This window comes from Anomaloglossus baeobatrachus, chromosome 4 (assembly GCF_048569485.1).
Source record: "Anomaloglossus baeobatrachus isolate aAnoBae1 chromosome 4, aAnoBae1.hap1, whole genome shotgun sequence".
In the NCBI taxonomy this organism is placed as follows: domain Eukaryota; kingdom Metazoa; phylum Chordata; class Amphibia; order Anura; family Aromobatidae; genus Anomaloglossus; species Anomaloglossus baeobatrachus.
The window spans coordinates 352150520-352169269 of record NC_134356.1 but is presented as its reverse complement, the minus strand read 5'-3'; the positions used below and the strand labels follow the sequence as shown (position 1 = coordinate 352169269).

General features: G+C 41.5%; 1 protein-coding gene across 4 annotated transcripts in view; it reads right to left on the bottom strand.

The window, feature by feature from the left end:
• Positions 1 to 765: 765 nt before the first annotated feature.
• The window catches only part of BRD1 (bromodomain containing 1), a 97171-nt gene continuing 79186 nt past the window's right edge, over positions 766 to 18750 (bottom strand). For 2 of the 4 annotated variants that reach the window (XM_075345105.1, XM_075345106.1), the window contains exons 10-13: positions 13510 to 13640; positions 9807 to 9916; positions 9520 to 9674; positions 768 to 2752 (exon numbers count right to left, since the gene is read on the bottom strand). In XM_075345105.1, the coding sequence (XP_075201220.1) occupies positions 2569 to 2752; positions 9520 to 9674; positions 9807 to 9916; positions 13510 to 13640 (580 nt within the window). In that variant the 3' untranslated portion in view covers positions 768 to 2568. Of the gene's footprint in view, positions 2753 to 9519; positions 9675 to 9806; positions 9917 to 13509; positions 13641 to 18750 lie in introns of all 4 variants that reach the window. The other 2 variants (XM_075345108.1, XM_075345107.1) reach the window with 2 other exon arrangements.

Here is an 18750-nt window from a genome sequence, read left to right as displayed (position 1 = left end):
AGCAATGCATCACATCAGTAAAAGTAAGGCAATAAATAATATATAAAGGCATTACTGTACACCTGGATAGGGTTGGATCATATATATATATATATATATATATTACACACACACCTACACACACACACACTAACTATATACACACAATATAACTATATACACACACACACACTATATAACTATATACACACACACACACTATAACTATATACACACACACACACACTATAACTATACACACACACACAATATAACTATATACACACACACAATATAACTATATACACACACACAATATAACTATATACACACACAATATAACTATATACACACACAATATAACTATATACACACACAATATAACTATATACACACACAATATAACTATATACAGACACAATATAACTATATACACACACAATATAACTATATACACACACAATATAACTATATACACACACACACACTATATAACTATACACACTATATAACTATACACACACACACACACACACACACACGATTGGAGGATCACACATTTAATGATGGGGAACATACATATTCCACGATGGGGGCCATATATACCTGGAAGGTACCCAGAATGGGGGATATAAGGACAGAATTTGGGGATATTATTACCTCAGTAACACTGTCAGCAGTAAAATAACAGTGTATCATAACCACATTCTTTTACTTTAATTATATTTTTTTTTCCTCCTCTAAAACAAGGGTGCGTCTTATAGTCCGAAAAATACGGTAAGTATCTGTAGTGAATAAAAGTACACACCAATACAAAACAAACCTGTGGCATAAATTGCATTTAATATTGGCTGGGGGTGCAAAAATTGGGGTCTCCATCGATTGCCTAACAAATGCACCCAAAATGATTAACTGCAACACTACTTTGATAGTGGTGAGAATGCAGAGAAAAAAAAAATAAAATCACCAGAGTTGATGGGATTTTGGAGCATTCATCAAACCCCCCGCATTATTGAGGGTTCATTTGGTTAAATGGATATGAAAGTCTTCAATATAATGAGCACAGGCAACAATGAACTTGCTATTTTGAAGAACAGATTAGCAAAAATTCAGAACAGCAGCAGGATGCTAAGGTACATCAAAATCTTGACTTTTTATTTTAATATAAAAATGCAGCTCTGGAAACCCACCGTACATATATGTCCCTAACATAATGCTTTAGGTCTTAAAAATAAAGTACTAATTCTATATACATCACATGTACCATACAAAATGTATCCAAAAGGTTTCTATTGCTACCAAGCTTCTAAATTAGAACAGGTTACCTAAACCCATTTCGTAAGGGGGAAAAAAATAAAAAAAAAAAAAAAAAAAAAAAAAAAATAGAAAAGCAACCTCATGTTCCATAACAGATTTTGATGCATATTTCTTCGAAAGCATGTTGATAGCTATGTGCCAGAAATAAAATATGTTAATAGAATTTGACAATTTAATTTTCATTTAAAGCAAAATTAAACTTTTTTTTTATATAAACAAACCCAGGCACATATAAGTAAACGTATATATATATATTTATGTATATAAAAAAAATAAAATCTATGGGCAAAAGGTAGTGGGAATTTAAAGAGAACAATGTGCTGGAAAAAAAAAATCCTTCTCTCCAAAATATTAAAAATATATTAAAAAAGTGAAACCTTTTAAACTGTGGGGGGGGGGGGGGTGAGGGGGTAGGGGAATGGGCTGTAATTGAGTGCAACAAGGAGATACTGTTTATGAAAAAGGACATATTTGCCTATATTTGTTTGCCAAATTGGTAAAATTGGCGGGGGGGGGGGGGGGGAGAAAAAAAAAAAAAAAAAAAGCTTAAATAATCTACAACATATTCTGTTAACTGCAGGGAAGAACCCACAACTGCAAATATCTAGACACCAGCCTTAATAGCCAAAGGCTAGATTTTTCCAATGCCCGGTTGAAATAAAAAGTAACCATAGATAACAGCACATTGTCCTCTTTGCCAGGGTAAATACACCATTTAAAATACTTATATAGTTACAGTAGTCAAAATAGGAGAGTGGACACGCTAGGCAGCAGTATATTCCTTAAATATATTTTAAACATAGCTGTCTTCCATTCTAGCATATTAAAAAAACAAAACAAAAAACAAAATCCTTGGGTAAAGTGGTGCTAAGGCTCATCCAGTAAAAAAAAAAAAAACAAAAAAAAACAAAAAAAAAACCTAAATTTTAAATCAAAATTAAAAATAAAAACAAGATAGTCCCAGGCTTTAGCCTGAAGGGAATTTATGAATCATCTCCAGGTCAGAATAAGTTAAGTGTTTCCCAATATACATTTATGTACACATTATGAACACTATAAACATAATAACATTTAACAACTTTAGTGGAAGCTCCTCCAAACTACATTAAAATCATCCAAATGGCAGCAATAGGTTCATGCTCCTGTACAAAAACATCTTCACCCATTCAAAAAGGTTAGGAATTGTGTCTTCAATACATTCTTTCCGAGGAAGAGGTTAGAAATAAAGCTTAGAGAGTACATGAGGCGTGTTGTGTCTTCGTAGCACCTTCTTTAGTCAATATCACTGAAGTCGCTAACAGATTCCCCTTGAACCCGGCTTAAATGGTTCAATGCGCGATCGTAAGCCACACGCACCGCCTTTCGAATGCTTGAGTTGCGTCCTTCCATCATTTTCAACTTGTCAATTGTTTCATCAATGCCAAGAGGAACCATTTTGGATTTTGGAAGCCATTGCCTAACGCGTAAGAAAAAGAAATTAAAATGTCAACCAACATGTGTAAAGACATGTAACAAATAAGGCCGCTCTGTACACGATGGCAAGTTCAGGACGGCCCATGACAAGTCAATTCCCAGAAACACAGAAGTGCATTTAAATTAGAATATAATCAAAAAGTCAGAAATTCAATACAAAAAGGGAACCACATATATTATATAAAGTCATTACAAACAGTGATCTATTTCAAGGGTTTAGTTCTGTTAATGTTGAGGATTATGGCTTACCGCCAATGAAAACCCAAAAGTCATTCTCAGAAAATCAGAATAATTACCACAAAACACCTGCAAAGGCTTCCTAAGCATTTAAAATGGTCCCTTAGTCTGGTTCAGTAGGCTACACAATCATGAGGAAGACTGTTGACTTGACAGATGTCCAGAAGGCAGTCATTGACACTCCACAAGGAGGGTAAGGGCGGCTTTGCACACTACGACATCGCAGGTGCGATGTCGGTGTGGTCAAATTGAAAGTGACGCACATCCGGCATCGCATGCGATATCGTAGTGTGTAAAGCCTTGATGATACGATTAACGAGCGCAAAATCGTCGTAATCGTATCATCGTTGCAGCGTCGGCGTAATTCATAATTACGCTGACGCGACGGTCCGATGTTGTTCCTCGTTCCTGCGGCAGCACACATCGCTGTGTGTGAAGTCGCAGGAGCGAGGAACATCTCCTACCGGCGTCACTGCGGCTTCCGTAGGATATGCGGAAGGAAGGAGCTGGGCAGGATGTTTACATCCTGCTCATCTCCGCCCCTCCGCTCCTATTGGTCGCCTGCCGTGTGACGTCGCTGGGTCGCCGGCCAGAGTGACGGTCGCAGGGCAGGTGAGTGCGTGTGAAGCTGGCGTAGCGATAGTTTTCGCTACGCCAGCTATCACACGATATCGTACCTGCGACGGGGGCGGGCACTATCGCGTGCGACATCGCAGCATCGGCCTGCGACGTCGCAACGTGCAAAGCCCGCCTAAGCCACAAAAGGTCATTGCTAAAGAATCTGAGTTTCCCTTTTTGTATTGAATTACTAAAATAAATTACCTTTTTGAGGTTATTCTAAGTTGAGACGCCCTTGTAGTTCAGACACTACATGTGATTTCTTATTTAGGCTATGTTCTCACTTTTTTCTGCAGCCAAAACCTGATCTCGACAGTAAAAAAGGCCTGCAGACAAAAAGCAATGCCGTTTCTCCTGCGATTTTCAGAATCCACCTTGGAAGCATAAACAATACAAGGTGCTAGGCCACCAATGCACGGTGTGTGAGACACCAGAAAACATTGTTGGAAAAAAGGGCAATTTGAACAATTTGTAAAGGGGAAAGTTTTTCTATACATCTCAGAGAAACGATATACTGTACCTCTACTAAAAAGGAGAATCATAAAAGTTAATATATTTTTATCACATCAATAATGTAAAGGGATTAAAAAAGTTTAAAAAAAAAAAAAAAAAAGGCCCCTCCCTGACCAGGACCCTGAATGACCCAGTCAATTAGTTTACTACTCACAAAGGCATGAGTGGTGGGGAAATAATCAAAGTGATGTAAATGGTAACGACTATATCACCAGTGCTCACTTGGTACACACACACACATTAGATTGTAATATATTTTATATATTACATACACATATACATTATATATGTATACATATATATCTTGTGTCTGTGCGCGCGTATGTGAGATATCTATCTATCTATCTATATCTATCTATATCTATCTATATCTATCTATATCTATCTATATCTATCTATATCTATCTATATCTATCTATATCTATCTATATCTATCTATATCTCTCTATATCTCTCTATATCTCTATATATCTCTATATATCTCTATATATCTCTATATATCTCTATATATCTCTATATATCTCTATATATCTCTATATATCTCTATATATCTCTATATCTATATATCTCTATATATCTATATATCTCTATATATGTATATATCTATATATGTATATATCTATATATGTATATATCTATATCTATATATCTATATATATATATATATATATATATATATATATATATATATATATATTAATTAGTGTGGGTATTATATATGGGCTCTCCCATTAATCCAACTATACTGATATAATAATAAGCGATAGATGGCTGTTATATAATCACTAGGCAATAATGGCTGTATGGTCAATGTAGCTTTAAGTCAATGTAACTGGTCCCTGTATTTAGATACCAATATGTAAAGACTCACCGCTGTAAATCAATTTAACTGGCACCTACATTTTGATACCAAATCGTATAAGCTGTGCAATATCAATATATAAAAACTTACTGCTATTGTCCTATGTACTTGGTGCTGTGCCCCTCAACCCCAACACACATTTCACTCATCTGCTTCTTCTGAGGATGTATCTCACATACCCCCAGAAGACGCAGACGAGCGAAACGTACAATAGGGTTGAGGGCCACGGAACCCAGTACATAGAATAGAGGGGTTTCCCCCATGAACAAAGATTATTTTAAAATTAATTTTATTCAACAGATCTTGACATTGGATGTGCTGGGGGGGGGAAAAAAATAAATGTTCCTGTGCTGAGATAATCTTATATTTAACGTGTCCCTGCTATGTGCTGTGTAATGGCTGTGTCTGACCATACAGGAACATGGTCTGATCATACCACATCTCCTGGGTCGGGGTGGAGGTTAAAAAAAAAAAAAAAAAACATTACACCATTAGAGCAGATTATTTTTGAGACTTTAAACATTTCCCTGCCTGTTTGAGGTAAAACATTTTCCAAAAGGAAAGAATAATTTGTAATACTGTGCTTTTTTTTTTTTTCTTTTTAACACGTCCTCCCCTGCATTGGAGATAGTGAGATCAGACCATGTCCCAGTACAGTCAGACACGGCCATTACACAGTACATAACAGGGATACATATATAAAATTATCTTCACACATGCACATTTTTTTTTTTTTTTTTTTTTTTAAAACACATCTAAATATACAAATTATTATTCCAAGAGCTATTGATTAAAATCTTTGTTCTAGGGACAAACCCTTTAATAGTGGTGAGTCTTTACATATTGGTCCAATTGCACTGACTTCCAGCGGTGAGTCTTTATGTGGCAGCATAACAGCCTTTATTACCTAGTGATTATATTACAGCTGCTTAACACTTATCATTGTATCATCAGTATAGTTGGATTAAAGGGACCCTGTCAGGTCCAATATGCACCCAGAACCACAAGCAGTTCTGGGTGTATATTGCTAATCCCTGCCTAAACCATCCCTGTATACAATAGATGAAGGGATCTTTAGAAAAAGAATTTTCAAAGATAGTTTATTATATGCTAATAAGGCCAGGGACTAGTCGCAAGGGTGTGAGTTCCCTTGGCTAGCTGGCCCACATAGCATGCTAGCACACCCCTGTGGGCGTACTAATAGCTAATGCATACGCAGCGGCGCTGCACATACCTCAGTCTTGATGGCGGCCGGCGGAAGGTGGATGTGCACTGTGCATGATTCGGAGTCCCCTGGACTTCCGATAATGCGCACTAAATTGATGCCGGGCTGTAAGCTTCCTGGCTTCAGTGAGGTATAATGTGCATGACTGGAAGTCCTGGGCAGTGCGCATCTATCCTCTGCCAGCCACCATCAAGACTGAGGTATGTGCGGCATCGCTGCGTATGCATTAGCGTATTAGTACACCCACAGGGGCGTGCTAGCATGCTGTGTGGGCCAACTAGCCAAGGGAACTCACGCCCTTGCGGCTAAGTCCTTGGCCTCATTCGCATATAATCTACGATCTTTAGAAACACTTTTCCTAAAGATCCCTTTATCTATGCCAGTGTATACAGGGATAGTTAAGGTCCAGTGACACTAAACAACTTACCAGCGATCCCAACAATACAACCTGATAGGGATCGCTGGTAAGTTGCAAGGTCGCTGGTGAGATGTCCCACTAAGCGACGCTCCAGCGATCCCACCAGCAACCTGACCTGGCAGGGATCGCTGGAGCGTCGCTACACGGGTTGCTGGTGAGCGGTCACACAAGCAGATCTCACCAACCAGTGACCAGCCCCCAGCGACGCGTGGAAGCGATGCTGCGCTTGGTAACTAAGGTAAATATCGGGTAACCAACCCGATATTTACCCTGGTTACCAGCGCACACCGCTTAGCGCTGGCTCCCTGCACACCTAGCTACAGTACACATCGGGTTAATTACCGATGTGCAGTAATGCAGGCAGCAGGAGCCGGCTTCTGCGGACGCTGGTAACCATGGTAAACATCGGGTAACCAAGAAGCCCTTACCTTGGTTACCCGATATTTACCTTCGTTACCAGCGTCCGCCGCTCTTAGCTGTCGGTGCCGGTTCCTGTTCCCTGCACTCCTAGCCACAGTACACATGGGGTTAATTACCCGATGTGTACTGTGGCTACACGTGCAGAGAGCAGGGAGCCGGCACTGACAGCTGAGAGCGGCGGACGCTGGTAACGAAGGTAAATATCGAGTAACCAAGGTAAGGGCTTCTTTGTTACCCAATGTTTACCGTGGATACCAGCGTCCGCAGAAGCCGGCTCCTGATGCCTGCACATTCAGTTGTTGCTCTCTCGCTGTCACACCCAGCGATCTGTGCTTCACAGCGGGAGAGCAACAACTAAAAAATGGTTCAGGACATTCAGCAACAACCAACGACCTCCCAGCAGGGGCCAGGTTGTTGCTGGATGTCACACACAACAACATCGCTAGCAACATCGCTGCTACGTCACAAAAGTTGTTCCTTAGCAGCGATGTTGCTTAGTGTGACGTGGCCTTTAGGTAGGGATTAGCAATATAAAACCAGAACTGTTAGTGGTTCTGGGTGTTTATTGCACTTTACAGGTTCACTTTAAGGGTAAAATATGGTCATTGTTACCATTTACATTGCCTTAATTCTTTCCCTTCTTTTCCCCACTATTCATGCCTTTGCGAGTATTTAACTATCAAACCGTGTTGTCTGTGGCACCCTTCAGTGAGGCTCCTTTTAGTTGTTTTTTTTATAAAAAAACAAAAAATCCTTTAAAATTAATAAACTACCATATTTTATCATCACTTTTGTAGTTCTCAGGGAGATATATACCTACAGTTTCTCTCTGAAAAATTTGGTCTGGAAAAAAAAAAAAAGTGACTTTGAACAAAAACAGCTGTATTCATTTAGGAGGTGCAGCCTGATGAAGGCTACACTAGTTCATGAAGAAATAATTGCAAAAGATCAGCCGGAGGAAGAGGAATTGGTCGGGAATTTACATTAACACACATTGCTCATATAATTAACCTGCGCTTTCAGAAACAGACATCTGTGATCATGTGAGGATACATGGGAATGATCAAATAAAATGGATTTCACACCTGCAATTTTATTCACCTAAAATGCGGCAAAACCTGATAACAGCAGAGGTTTTTGATGCATTTACTGCTTTTTACAGGTGAAAAACATTGCAAAAAAAAGAATTGACATGCAACAGTTCCCAAAAACTCAATTTTTTAAGTCAGGGAAAACAAAAAAAAAAAAAAAAAAAAAACAAAACAAAAAAACATGAAATTACCCATGAAATTTCTGCAATCTCAGACTTTACTAGGAATATGAATATGAATATATATATATATATATATATATATATATATATATATATATATATATATATAATAGTGTAGCCATGCTTCAAGCCATTTTATAAGGGCGAGTGCCCACAATCCGGATTAGCGGCGCTTTAGACGCATCGTTTTGCTGCGTCCAATATGCAGCGTTGTACAGTAGAAGCACGGTGGTTGGATTTATAGAAATCTCCTGCACACAATGCTTTTTTCCGCAACGTAAACTCCCATGAGGCGCAGCTTCTGAGCCGCAATATGTCAATTTCTTTTTGCGGAGACACAAGTGTTCTTAGCAGGAGAACAGTGAAAATCTACTGCACCCAGAATCCTGATCCTGGGCAAGGACAGTAGTGTCTCCGCAAGAGAAAAGACACTGCATCCAGAACGCAGGCTCTCCTGATTGTGAGCACATACCCGAACATTTCTCCCCAATTCTGTCCGGTACCACTCAAAAAGGTGTTTTTCTAAAGTCTGAGTGCCTGATATGGAGCTATTAGACACTCTGATAAGGTTTAATGGTTAGTCCATTAGTAAGGTATACATAAGCTGTTATGGCCTCTGATTTTGGGATAGTTTTAAGTCTGTCAGAGGCTAAAGTCTCAAAGGCTACAGCGGAGAGACTTAGCACAAGCCTTTCAGTTTGGCAGATTCTAGAGAAAGCCCGGCCTTCACTATCCCTGTACAGGAATCTGGTCTAACAATGGTGTCCACTGGATTGCTTACATAGAAGGGCTGCTGTCTGGAGGAGCCAACCATGAGGCAAGAGAATGGTCTGTTAACTATGCTAAAACCATGAGGTCAAATTGGGGACAAAATTGTAAACAAGGAGAATAGTCAAACAGAGGTCACAATCAGGAATGTCCAGTGGGAATTTAGCATGGCACATAAGTGTGCAGAACCTAGATCTATTAGAATTGGCGGTGGATAGCAGGATCTCAGGAGCTTAAACAGATAATCATTGCTGTATTTGTGCTGTTAACTTTAGTGCACAATCAAAAGTACCATGTGAACAATACTAACAAATCAATTAAACAGAACTCTTGGCATGCCTCTAAAGTGACAAAACAAGCCATTTATTGTGACGGGTATGACCGTGGTAAGCATCACAGACCACCATTAGACTTACCAGCTCCTTTTAGTGTCAAAAAATAGAACCAAAAATAGCTTTTCTTCAGCTCTTGTTTGCATCTGTTCTCCAGTTTTTAGCACATCCATGGGAGGAACGGGTATTGCAACACCATTGTGATGACACCCAACACGTGGCATCTTTGGGTCTATTATCTAACAGAAGACATGCATCAGATTGTGCAGAAAAGTCAGGAATAATATATACTACATCTACAATGACAGCTATATGATGTACATGATATTATGGCAACTGATGTCTTCTAGAAAAATAAAAGCAGTTCTTACCAATGCTGGATAAGAAGGATAACCACTGCACTTGGCCCACACCACTTTTAAAGGTTCAAGAAAGGCTGCAGTTGCACTTGTAGATACCCACATATTTGTTTGTCCAACTTCTTAAAAATAAAATTAAAAAACCAAAAGGAAAAAAAAAACAGAACAAAGAAATTGGCAGGTTTTAGCACGCGTTAAAAATGCAGCAACGTATCAAATTTATGATTACACTAAGTCTACACAGTGTGGTCGTATTATGGCAAATCTCAAACAAATTGGGCAACCAAAACTGTGTAAATTGCTGTTTTTGGGGTTATGACTTCGCTGCAAAAAAATGAACAAAAAAAAAAAAAAAACAAAACAGCCAAGTCATAGCTGCTGCACATGACTTTCACTGCAGTATCTGACGGCAAAGACGCATGCAACCAGTGACCAAAAATCCAGTGGGTGCAGATTGCCATTTGTAATGTTGCCATATAAAAACACCAATTTTTATACTGCGCAACACGTCATACAGGGGAGACGTCTCACCTTACTAACAATGAGTAGAATTGTAAAAACAAGCAACTTTGCAATTTACCCATTATTAACAAGCAATCTGTCACCTAATTTTCTCCACCTAATCTGAGAGCAGTGGGATGTAAAGACCCCGATGCTATCACTTACTGGGCTGCTTGCTATTATATTTTATTAAAACAGTCATTTTAATCACCGGAGCTTCTCTTGAGGACTAGTAAGCATGCTGCCGCCATGTACTCCTCCATATTCATGAGCTGTCTAACCCCACCCACACCACTGATTGGCTGCTTTGTGTGTACACTGTGCATAGGCAGAAAGCTAGTAGTCAGTGGTGTGGGCTAAACAGAGCTCAATGTTCAAGATAAAAAAGGGACTATTAATACTGCAGCAAGCAGCACAGTAAATGATACATAGCCGGAATGGGTATCTTCCACCATCAGAGTAGTATGATGTAGGAGCAATAACCTGGAGACAAATGCCCTGTAAAAACCTACTTCCTTCTCAAAAATAGAGCATTAATCGAGCACTATTCACAACCTTGGTTACCAGCCAATCTATCAGAGGTGCCGGGTTTTATAAGCAAGGAGTGATATGGTCAGGTTCCCAGCCCGTGCCTTTCCGCTGCCCAGGATGCAAAGTGGCCTCTGCTTTTGCATCATGAATGCACAGTTCGGTCCTGATACCCGACCAGACTGCTAGTGAAACTGTCAGTCTTCAGGAGCCCAACACTCCCGGCTAGCAGGAAACTGGTATGCAGAAGAGCGGTGAGCTCCTGAAGAAAGAGGACGACACAAACCTTTCAAGAACATTTTTTCTATTTTCAAATGGTATGGTTTGCAGCATTTTTGGCCAGGTTTAAAAGTTATGTGCGACTATAGACTGAAACTGCAGACTAAAAAATAATGACTGAGCAACTATTACTTATATAGTACCGTATTTTTCAGACCATAAGACGCACTTTTTCCCCCCCAAATGTTGGGGGAAAGTTGGGGGTGCGTCTTATGGTCTGACTGTGGCTGCGGGGAATGAGGGTGCTGCGTAGGAGCGGGTCATCGGGGGCACGAGCAGGCTATGTAGCAGCCTGCCGTGACCACGTGGGCCCGCTCATTTAATATGCATGCCTATCCTCCCGCCCATCTCTCAGCGGTGAAGTCGGCGCTGACAGGTGGGCGGGAGGATGGGCAGGGAAACATTCGGCCCGCATGATCACCCCTGGCAACTACAGCCTGGAGTGATTATGTGCAGCTGTATTCACTGCCCCCCGCACATAATCATCAGTGCGGGGGGGGGGGGGCAGTGAATCAGTACAGATTACTCACCGTTCCCCTTCAGCATCGCTCCTCTTCCAGTCTGTCCGGTCAGCTGACTTGCGTGACTAGCGGCGCGCACAGCGATGACGTCATCGCTGTGCGCACCTGTCCACACGCAGCTGCTGGCACAGACCACCGGAGGACATCGCGATGCTGCAGGGGGACGGTTGCATTCAGCGGCGCTGCGGCTGACATAGACGGTAAGTGGAGTGGTGCTGCAGGGAGTGAGGTTAGGCGAGTATGAACGGTAATTTTTTTTTATGTGCCACAGGATGCGGCCATACACCAGGATGAGAGCATATAGCAGGATAGGGGTATATTTTGAGCAGCATGGGGAGTTTTTGAGCAGGATGAGGGTATATAGCAGGCTGGGGAGTTTTTGAGCAGGATGAGGGTATATAGCAGGCTGGGGAGTAAATGAGCAGGATCAGCGTATATAGCAGGCTGGGGAGTATATGAGCGGGATGAGGGTATATAGCAGGCTGGGGAGTATATGAGCAGGATGAGGGTATATAGCAGGCTGGGGAGTATATGAGCAGGATGAGGGCATATAGCAGGATAGGGGTATATTATGAGCAGCATGGGGAGTATATAGCAGGCTGGGGAGTATATGAGGATGAGGGTATATAGCAAACTGGGGAGTATATGAGCAGGATTGGGAGTATATGAGCAGGATGAGGGTATATGAGCAGGATGAGGGTATATGAGCAGGCTGGGGAGTATATGAGCAGGCTGGGGAGTATATGAGCAGGCTGGGGAGTATATGAGCAGGACATTACCCCATAACCGTGTCAGCAGCAGATCCTCGCCCCATAAGTGTGTCATGACCACATTTTTTGCTTAAAATTTTATTTTCCCATTTTCCTCCTCTAAAACCAGGGTGCGTCTTATGGTCAGGTGCGTCTTATAGTCTGAAAAATACGGTATTCCTTTTTAGGGTTTCTCCAAGAATGTAATAAAATGGCCCATCATGTACTTCAAGCACCAGGCTGTCCTAGTCACATGCTCAAGACCGGCTATAGTCTAAAGAAACACTCACAAGACCCGTGTCTCAAGCGATAGAGCGCTGTATTTTAAGCGCACATACCTATGAGCTGAGAACAAGAGCTGTGACGCAAGAAAAAATTAACCTCATTGGATGACTGAGCTTGCATGAGGCTGTTGAACAAAAAAAAAAAAAAAAACATTTTGTGCTCAGTCAGCCATTGAGAAGATTTATTTTTTTCTGAAGCCATAGCTTTCCTCCTTGGCTCACGGAGGTATGTGTGCTTAAGACACAACGGTACAGTCAGTTGAGACACAGGGCAAGGGAGCTGCGTTTCTTCAGATTGTAGTCTGTTTTGAACATGATATTAGGACAAGCTGACATTTGAATTACGCGACTGGGACATTTCATTACATTCTTAGAGAAACCCTTTAATTCCTAGGTGTCAATAATAGAGCTCAACCTAAATTTTCCTACATCAAAAACACTGTCCATTTTCATAGATAAATCAACCTGTATTTATGGTTCCACCACTAAGTGATCACCTCTATGGCAGTAACAAGCTCCTGAATTAAAAACGGCATTGTTCCCGCATGCACATCCCTCTAAACAGGGCACTACAAAGCCCCTTTTTAAATCAGAGCGTGGGAGATCTTTTCATAGTGTAATTACATAATTACACACAAAAAAAAAAAACAAAAAAAAAAAAAAAAAAAACAGCATACGGGCGTCTGAATTCAGAGATCGTACTGTAAAGCACACTATCCGTTGATTAGTTCGAATATGAACACTCCGGTATAGTGCATTAATGGATTACTGCCCTCCAAGATGCATCTAATCCCTAGGACATGTTCTATAACTTAAAAGGAAACCAATGCAGAAGAATACATGGGAAAGATACCTGCTGCGATTCTTGCTGCCCTTGCATAATTCCCATTCTCTATGCAAGATATAAGTTCACTCCGATCTTCTATTGTGTGACGTCGTACAAGTGCAGGTTTACCTTTGCCGCACTTTGGCAAAGTAAAGGTGCTAAAAATAAAGTATAAATATAGATTAATAGAATTAATTAACAGTGTGCAAACATACCTCTAACAAATTAATCATAGGAATTAAAAAAAAAAAAAAAAAAAAAGAAAAGATTGGACAAGCTTACAGTATAGATGCTATGAACATGTATTTGCTAAACTAAACTATGACCCATGTACAAGAACAAAAGGCTAGACGTACAACAGCTCTGTGCAAGGGACACATCCAAGGAACCCAACAACTAATGAAACGGGTCACATGATGGGTGTCTTAGATTTATTACCTTTATTTTCTGTGCCGTAATATTTTATAGATTATATTGTTTTAGAAGTCTTATCAAAATTTTTATTACGTAATCCGTCCTAATGATCTACTGTTGTGAAGTGTATTCCAATACTTGTCACCTTACATTGCCGTGGTCCCATGTGACCGCTCTGCCGCCACACAAAGAATCCAGTGTGAGGGGCAGTTCTGCTTTCCCAGTGTCAATGAGACTTCAAGGGAATCTGTCACCAAGTAATTTGCCCCCCCATCTGAGAGCAGCACAATGTGGAGATACGGACCCAGATTCCAGCGATGTCTCATTTACATAAAATCACTGTTTCAATGCTGCACATCTAGCAGTTCTTTGAATGTAAATAATGAAGGTTTCAGCTCACCCATATGAAGTCTCCAAGGCAAGGATGGATGCCCGCAGTCCCCCGGACAGGCCGGTCCGTGATTCAGAGTAGATATGGAAGGAAAAAGGGTTTGGGACTCAGCACCAATGCAGTAATATAAAACTTGGAACTTTATTAGAAAATCTAAAACGAAGGTACACCGGTCATTGAAAAAAATCGCCATGCGATTTGCCTAGCGGCTTTACGCGTTCTGGACAAACAGGGAAATTAAAAGCAGTCCTTAGTCATAAGCCATAATATCTTGGAGGCAAGAGGTGTATATATAGCACTTTAGGTATGGAGAAAAAAAAAAAAAAAAGCAAGCCCTTGCTTTTATTTTTTTTTCCATACCTAAAGTGCTATATATACACACCTCTTGCCTCCAAGATATGGCGATTTTTTCAATGACCGGTGTACCTTCGTTTTAGATTTTCTAATAAAGTTCCAAGTTTTATATTACTGCATTGGTGCTGAGTCCCAAACCCTTTTTCCTTCCATATCTAGTTCTTTGAATGTACAGTTCTTCATTACGCTACCAACTCCACTGATTAGCAGATTTCTGTGGGGGCGAGTGTTATACAAAGCGCATTAATATGGAGGACTACATGCCAGCAGGTTTACTAGACCTCTAGTGATAATCTATTGCTGATAAAACAATTAATTTTATCAAAACAATAAGCAAGCAGCTCAATAAGTGACACATTGCTGTAATCAGGGTCTGTGTCTCTGTATTATACACCTCTCAGATTGAGGCAAAAACTGGGTGACCTTTTCCCTTTAAAAACCAGGCTCCGTAGACTTGCATTTAGAAAGTGACTCCAACCACACAAACCCTTGTGATCCCTGTAGGTGGATTTCAGGCCAGGTGAGCAGGAAAAGTGACCCTAGGATGGCGATAGGCAAGCATTTCTATGCACTTACATGTATTACTTTCATAATAAAGATGGATTATGGAATAAACATTTTGGTGAGACTTCTTTCAGGTTATCCAATTCAGATTTGAGTAATTCTTGCTTTGCAGGAAAGATTTGGATGACCGCTGCTGTGGTAACCAAGCTCTAGAGTTGCAAAGTCCTGGCATTGAGCTAGTTTAGCGTAGAGAAATGTACAGACCGCAGGTAAACTTTAGACAATTATTCATTTAGAATTGTACCCTTTTATAGTGCGTATACAACTTGTTATGAGGGAAGGACGCCATGTCCACATTCTCCTAGATCACAGATCTTCTCCTGTGACACCAGTCTGATCGGTGCAGGATAGAAGACGCTGCACTGCTAAAGCCCCCGTCACACACAGCGAGATCGCTAGAGAGATCGCTGAAATGTCACAGGTTTTGTGACGTATTAGCGACCTCGCTAGCGATGTCTCGGTGTGTGACCAGAAGCGAGCGGCCCTTGCTGCGAGGCCGCTGATCGTGACAAAACGATCAGGACCATTTTTTGCTCGCTGGTCTCCCGCTGTGCAGCACGCATCAGCGGGTTTGACGGCAGGAGACCAACGAGCGCGGGGCTCGGACTGGCTACTGGAGGAATCTCCTGTAATACCAGGCCTGGATTCAGTTACCTGCATTGCACTCCAGAGCTCTCACCTGAGCTGCGGAGTACAGCCTAGACTGAACCGCGAGCGCCGAGTGATTGATTCCCCGGTGCTTGCAATTCAGTACATGACAGCTGAAGACATGCCGGGCTGATCTCCAGTGCTCTCAGGTGAACTCCAGATTGCACCCCGGCCTGTCTGCAGCGGTTATGAACTGAACCGCAATCGCCGGGGAATCCATCACTCGGCGCTCGCGGTGCAGTCCTGCAAACTCTGAGATCAGACCAGGCTGCAGGTGAGAGCTCTGGAGTGCAAAGCAGGTAACTGAATCCAGGCCTGGCATTACTGGAGATTCCTCCGGTAGCCAGTAGAGCCGTCGTTACACGGGTCGCTGATCGCTGAGGAGATCTGCCTGACTGACAGCTAACCAGCGACCATGTAGCGCAGTTCCAGCGTTCCTTGCCAGGTCAGATCGCTGGTGCATCGCTGCGTGTAACGGGACCCCAACACATCAGATATAAACCTTAGGGATCCAGTAAAGGTAAGCAGTTTTTTTTTTTTCCTCTTGATTTTATTCAGCACTAAGAGCATTTAGAAAACATTGTCTAGTAATGAAGACCCTTTAAACCCAATTGGCTGTGTCACCTCTGACAGCGGCAATAGAAAGGTTTGTGATAACGTGCGATAAGCCTCTGATATCACTGAGGAGGTATTGGGGGCCACTCTAGCAGTATTGGGTTAATTCGATTACACTAGCTGGCCTATTTCTAAAGGGTCGGACACTTTCTAGTGATCACAGCTATCCTCATAAGCTGACAACACTTTAGGCCACAATTAACCCCTTCACAACCGGCCGATTCTTTGCTTTTTTTTTTCCCGACCTTCTTCTGAAAGACGTAACTTTTTCATTTTTCAGTCAATATGGTCATGTGAGAGTTCGTTTTTTTGGGGAACGAGTTGTACTTTTAAATGAAACCATGAGTTTTACCATAGAGTCTAATGGAAAACTGCAAAAAAAAAAATTCCAAATGCAGAAAAATTGCAAAAGAAAAAAAAAAAAAAGTGCGATAGCACTATGGTTTTTGAGATATTTTATTCACTGTGTTCACTATATGGTAAAACTGATGTGTGGGTGTGATGCTTGAGGTCAGCGCAAGTTCGTAAACACCAAACATGTATAGGTTTACTTTTATCTAGGGGGGGTGGAGACGTGTGTCCGAATACAGGGTCGTACGTTTTACGCCATATTCCGTGACCCGCAGCGGTCTCATTTTTCGGGATCTATGGCTCATTGACTGCTTATTTTTTGCGTCTTGAGCCGACATTTTTACCGTACCATTTTTGCGTTGATGCTACGTTTTGATCGCTTGTTATTGCATTTAGCGCTAAATTTGTGGTGACCAAAAAACAATTTTGCCGTTTGGAACTTTTTTTTGCCGCTGTGCCGTTCACCAATCAGATTAATTGAATTTGTATTTTGATTGGGCATTTCTGAACGCAGTGATACCAAATGTGTGTATTTTTCATTTTTTAACCCTTTAATTTTACATGGGGCAAAAGGGGGGTGATTTGAACCTTTAAGTTTATTTTTTTAAAACTTACATTTTTTTTATTATTTTACTAGGTCCCGTAGGGGGCTATATGGATCAGCAGTCTGATCGCTCTGCCATATCTGCTGATCACAGCTACACAGCTGTGAACAACAGATATGCTCATTTCCTGTCTCACCCAGCTCTCAGCCGGGTGAAACAGTAAGTGAGGCATTTGAGCTACAGGAGTCATCACATGACCCTGTGCTACCATGACAACCACCGGACGTTATGTTTTACCGCGATTATAATGGTGCTGTCACTTATTGACAGCGCCATTTCAGGGGTTAAATGGTACGGGTGGATAATGATTCCGCTCGTACCTAGCAGGCACACATGTCAGCTGTATAAAATCGGCTGAGATGTGCGCCGATCTTCCTCTACCAGCAGCAGTGGGAGATTAACACTGACTGCTAGGACGTAATTTTACTGCCCGCAGTCGTTAAAGGGTTAAGAGTGATGATTGCCATGTTAGGCTGCTTTCACACTACATTTTTTTAACATGCGTCATGAACTTTTTTTGCTGTAAAAGCGGATCCTGCTTTTACAGCAAAAAACGCATGCTAACGCATGTGTTATTTTGCAGGATCCTGTCACTGGATGTTTAGGGGCGGGCATTGGAGTCATGTGATCGGGAGTGAGGGGAACTAAACGTGCAAGACTTGGAGCCGGCTTCTTACAACTGCGGAGGTTCGTAACCAAGGTAAACATCGGGTAACTTGCTTGGATACTCGATATTTATCTTGGTTACGAGCGTCTGTACACGTAAACATCGGGTAACTAAGAGAAGTGGTTACCCGATATTTACCTTGGTTACGAGTGTCCGCAGCTCTCAGGTGGGAGAGAGACAGGAGAGGGAGGGGGAGAGACAGAGAGAGAGAGGGAGGAGAGAGAGGGTGGAGGGAGAGGGTGAGAGAGAGGAGAGAGGAGAGGGACTGATCACCCGAGGCTGGTTTCTGTGCATGCTCAGTAGAGCAAGCAGGATCCTGTCTATCAGCATGCCAGCGTTCACATGCGTTTGCATGCTGTTTAGTCAGGATCCAGCAATTTGCAGTATTTTGACGCAGCTCAAAAACGCTACAAGTAGCGTTTTTGAAAAATAATAAACTGCAAGTCGCTGGATCCTCACTATAATGCACGCAAACGCAGGTGAACGCATGTTAACGCGAGTCCATTGCTAATTCATTGAAATGAAAACGCATTTGCACTGGATCTGCTTTTGCGTTAAAAAAAACGTTCATGACGGATGTTAAAAAAAGTAGTGTGAAAGCAGCCTTAGCTGTAGTTCCAGCTCCTCACATGCACTTGATTTGAATTGTCATTTTTATG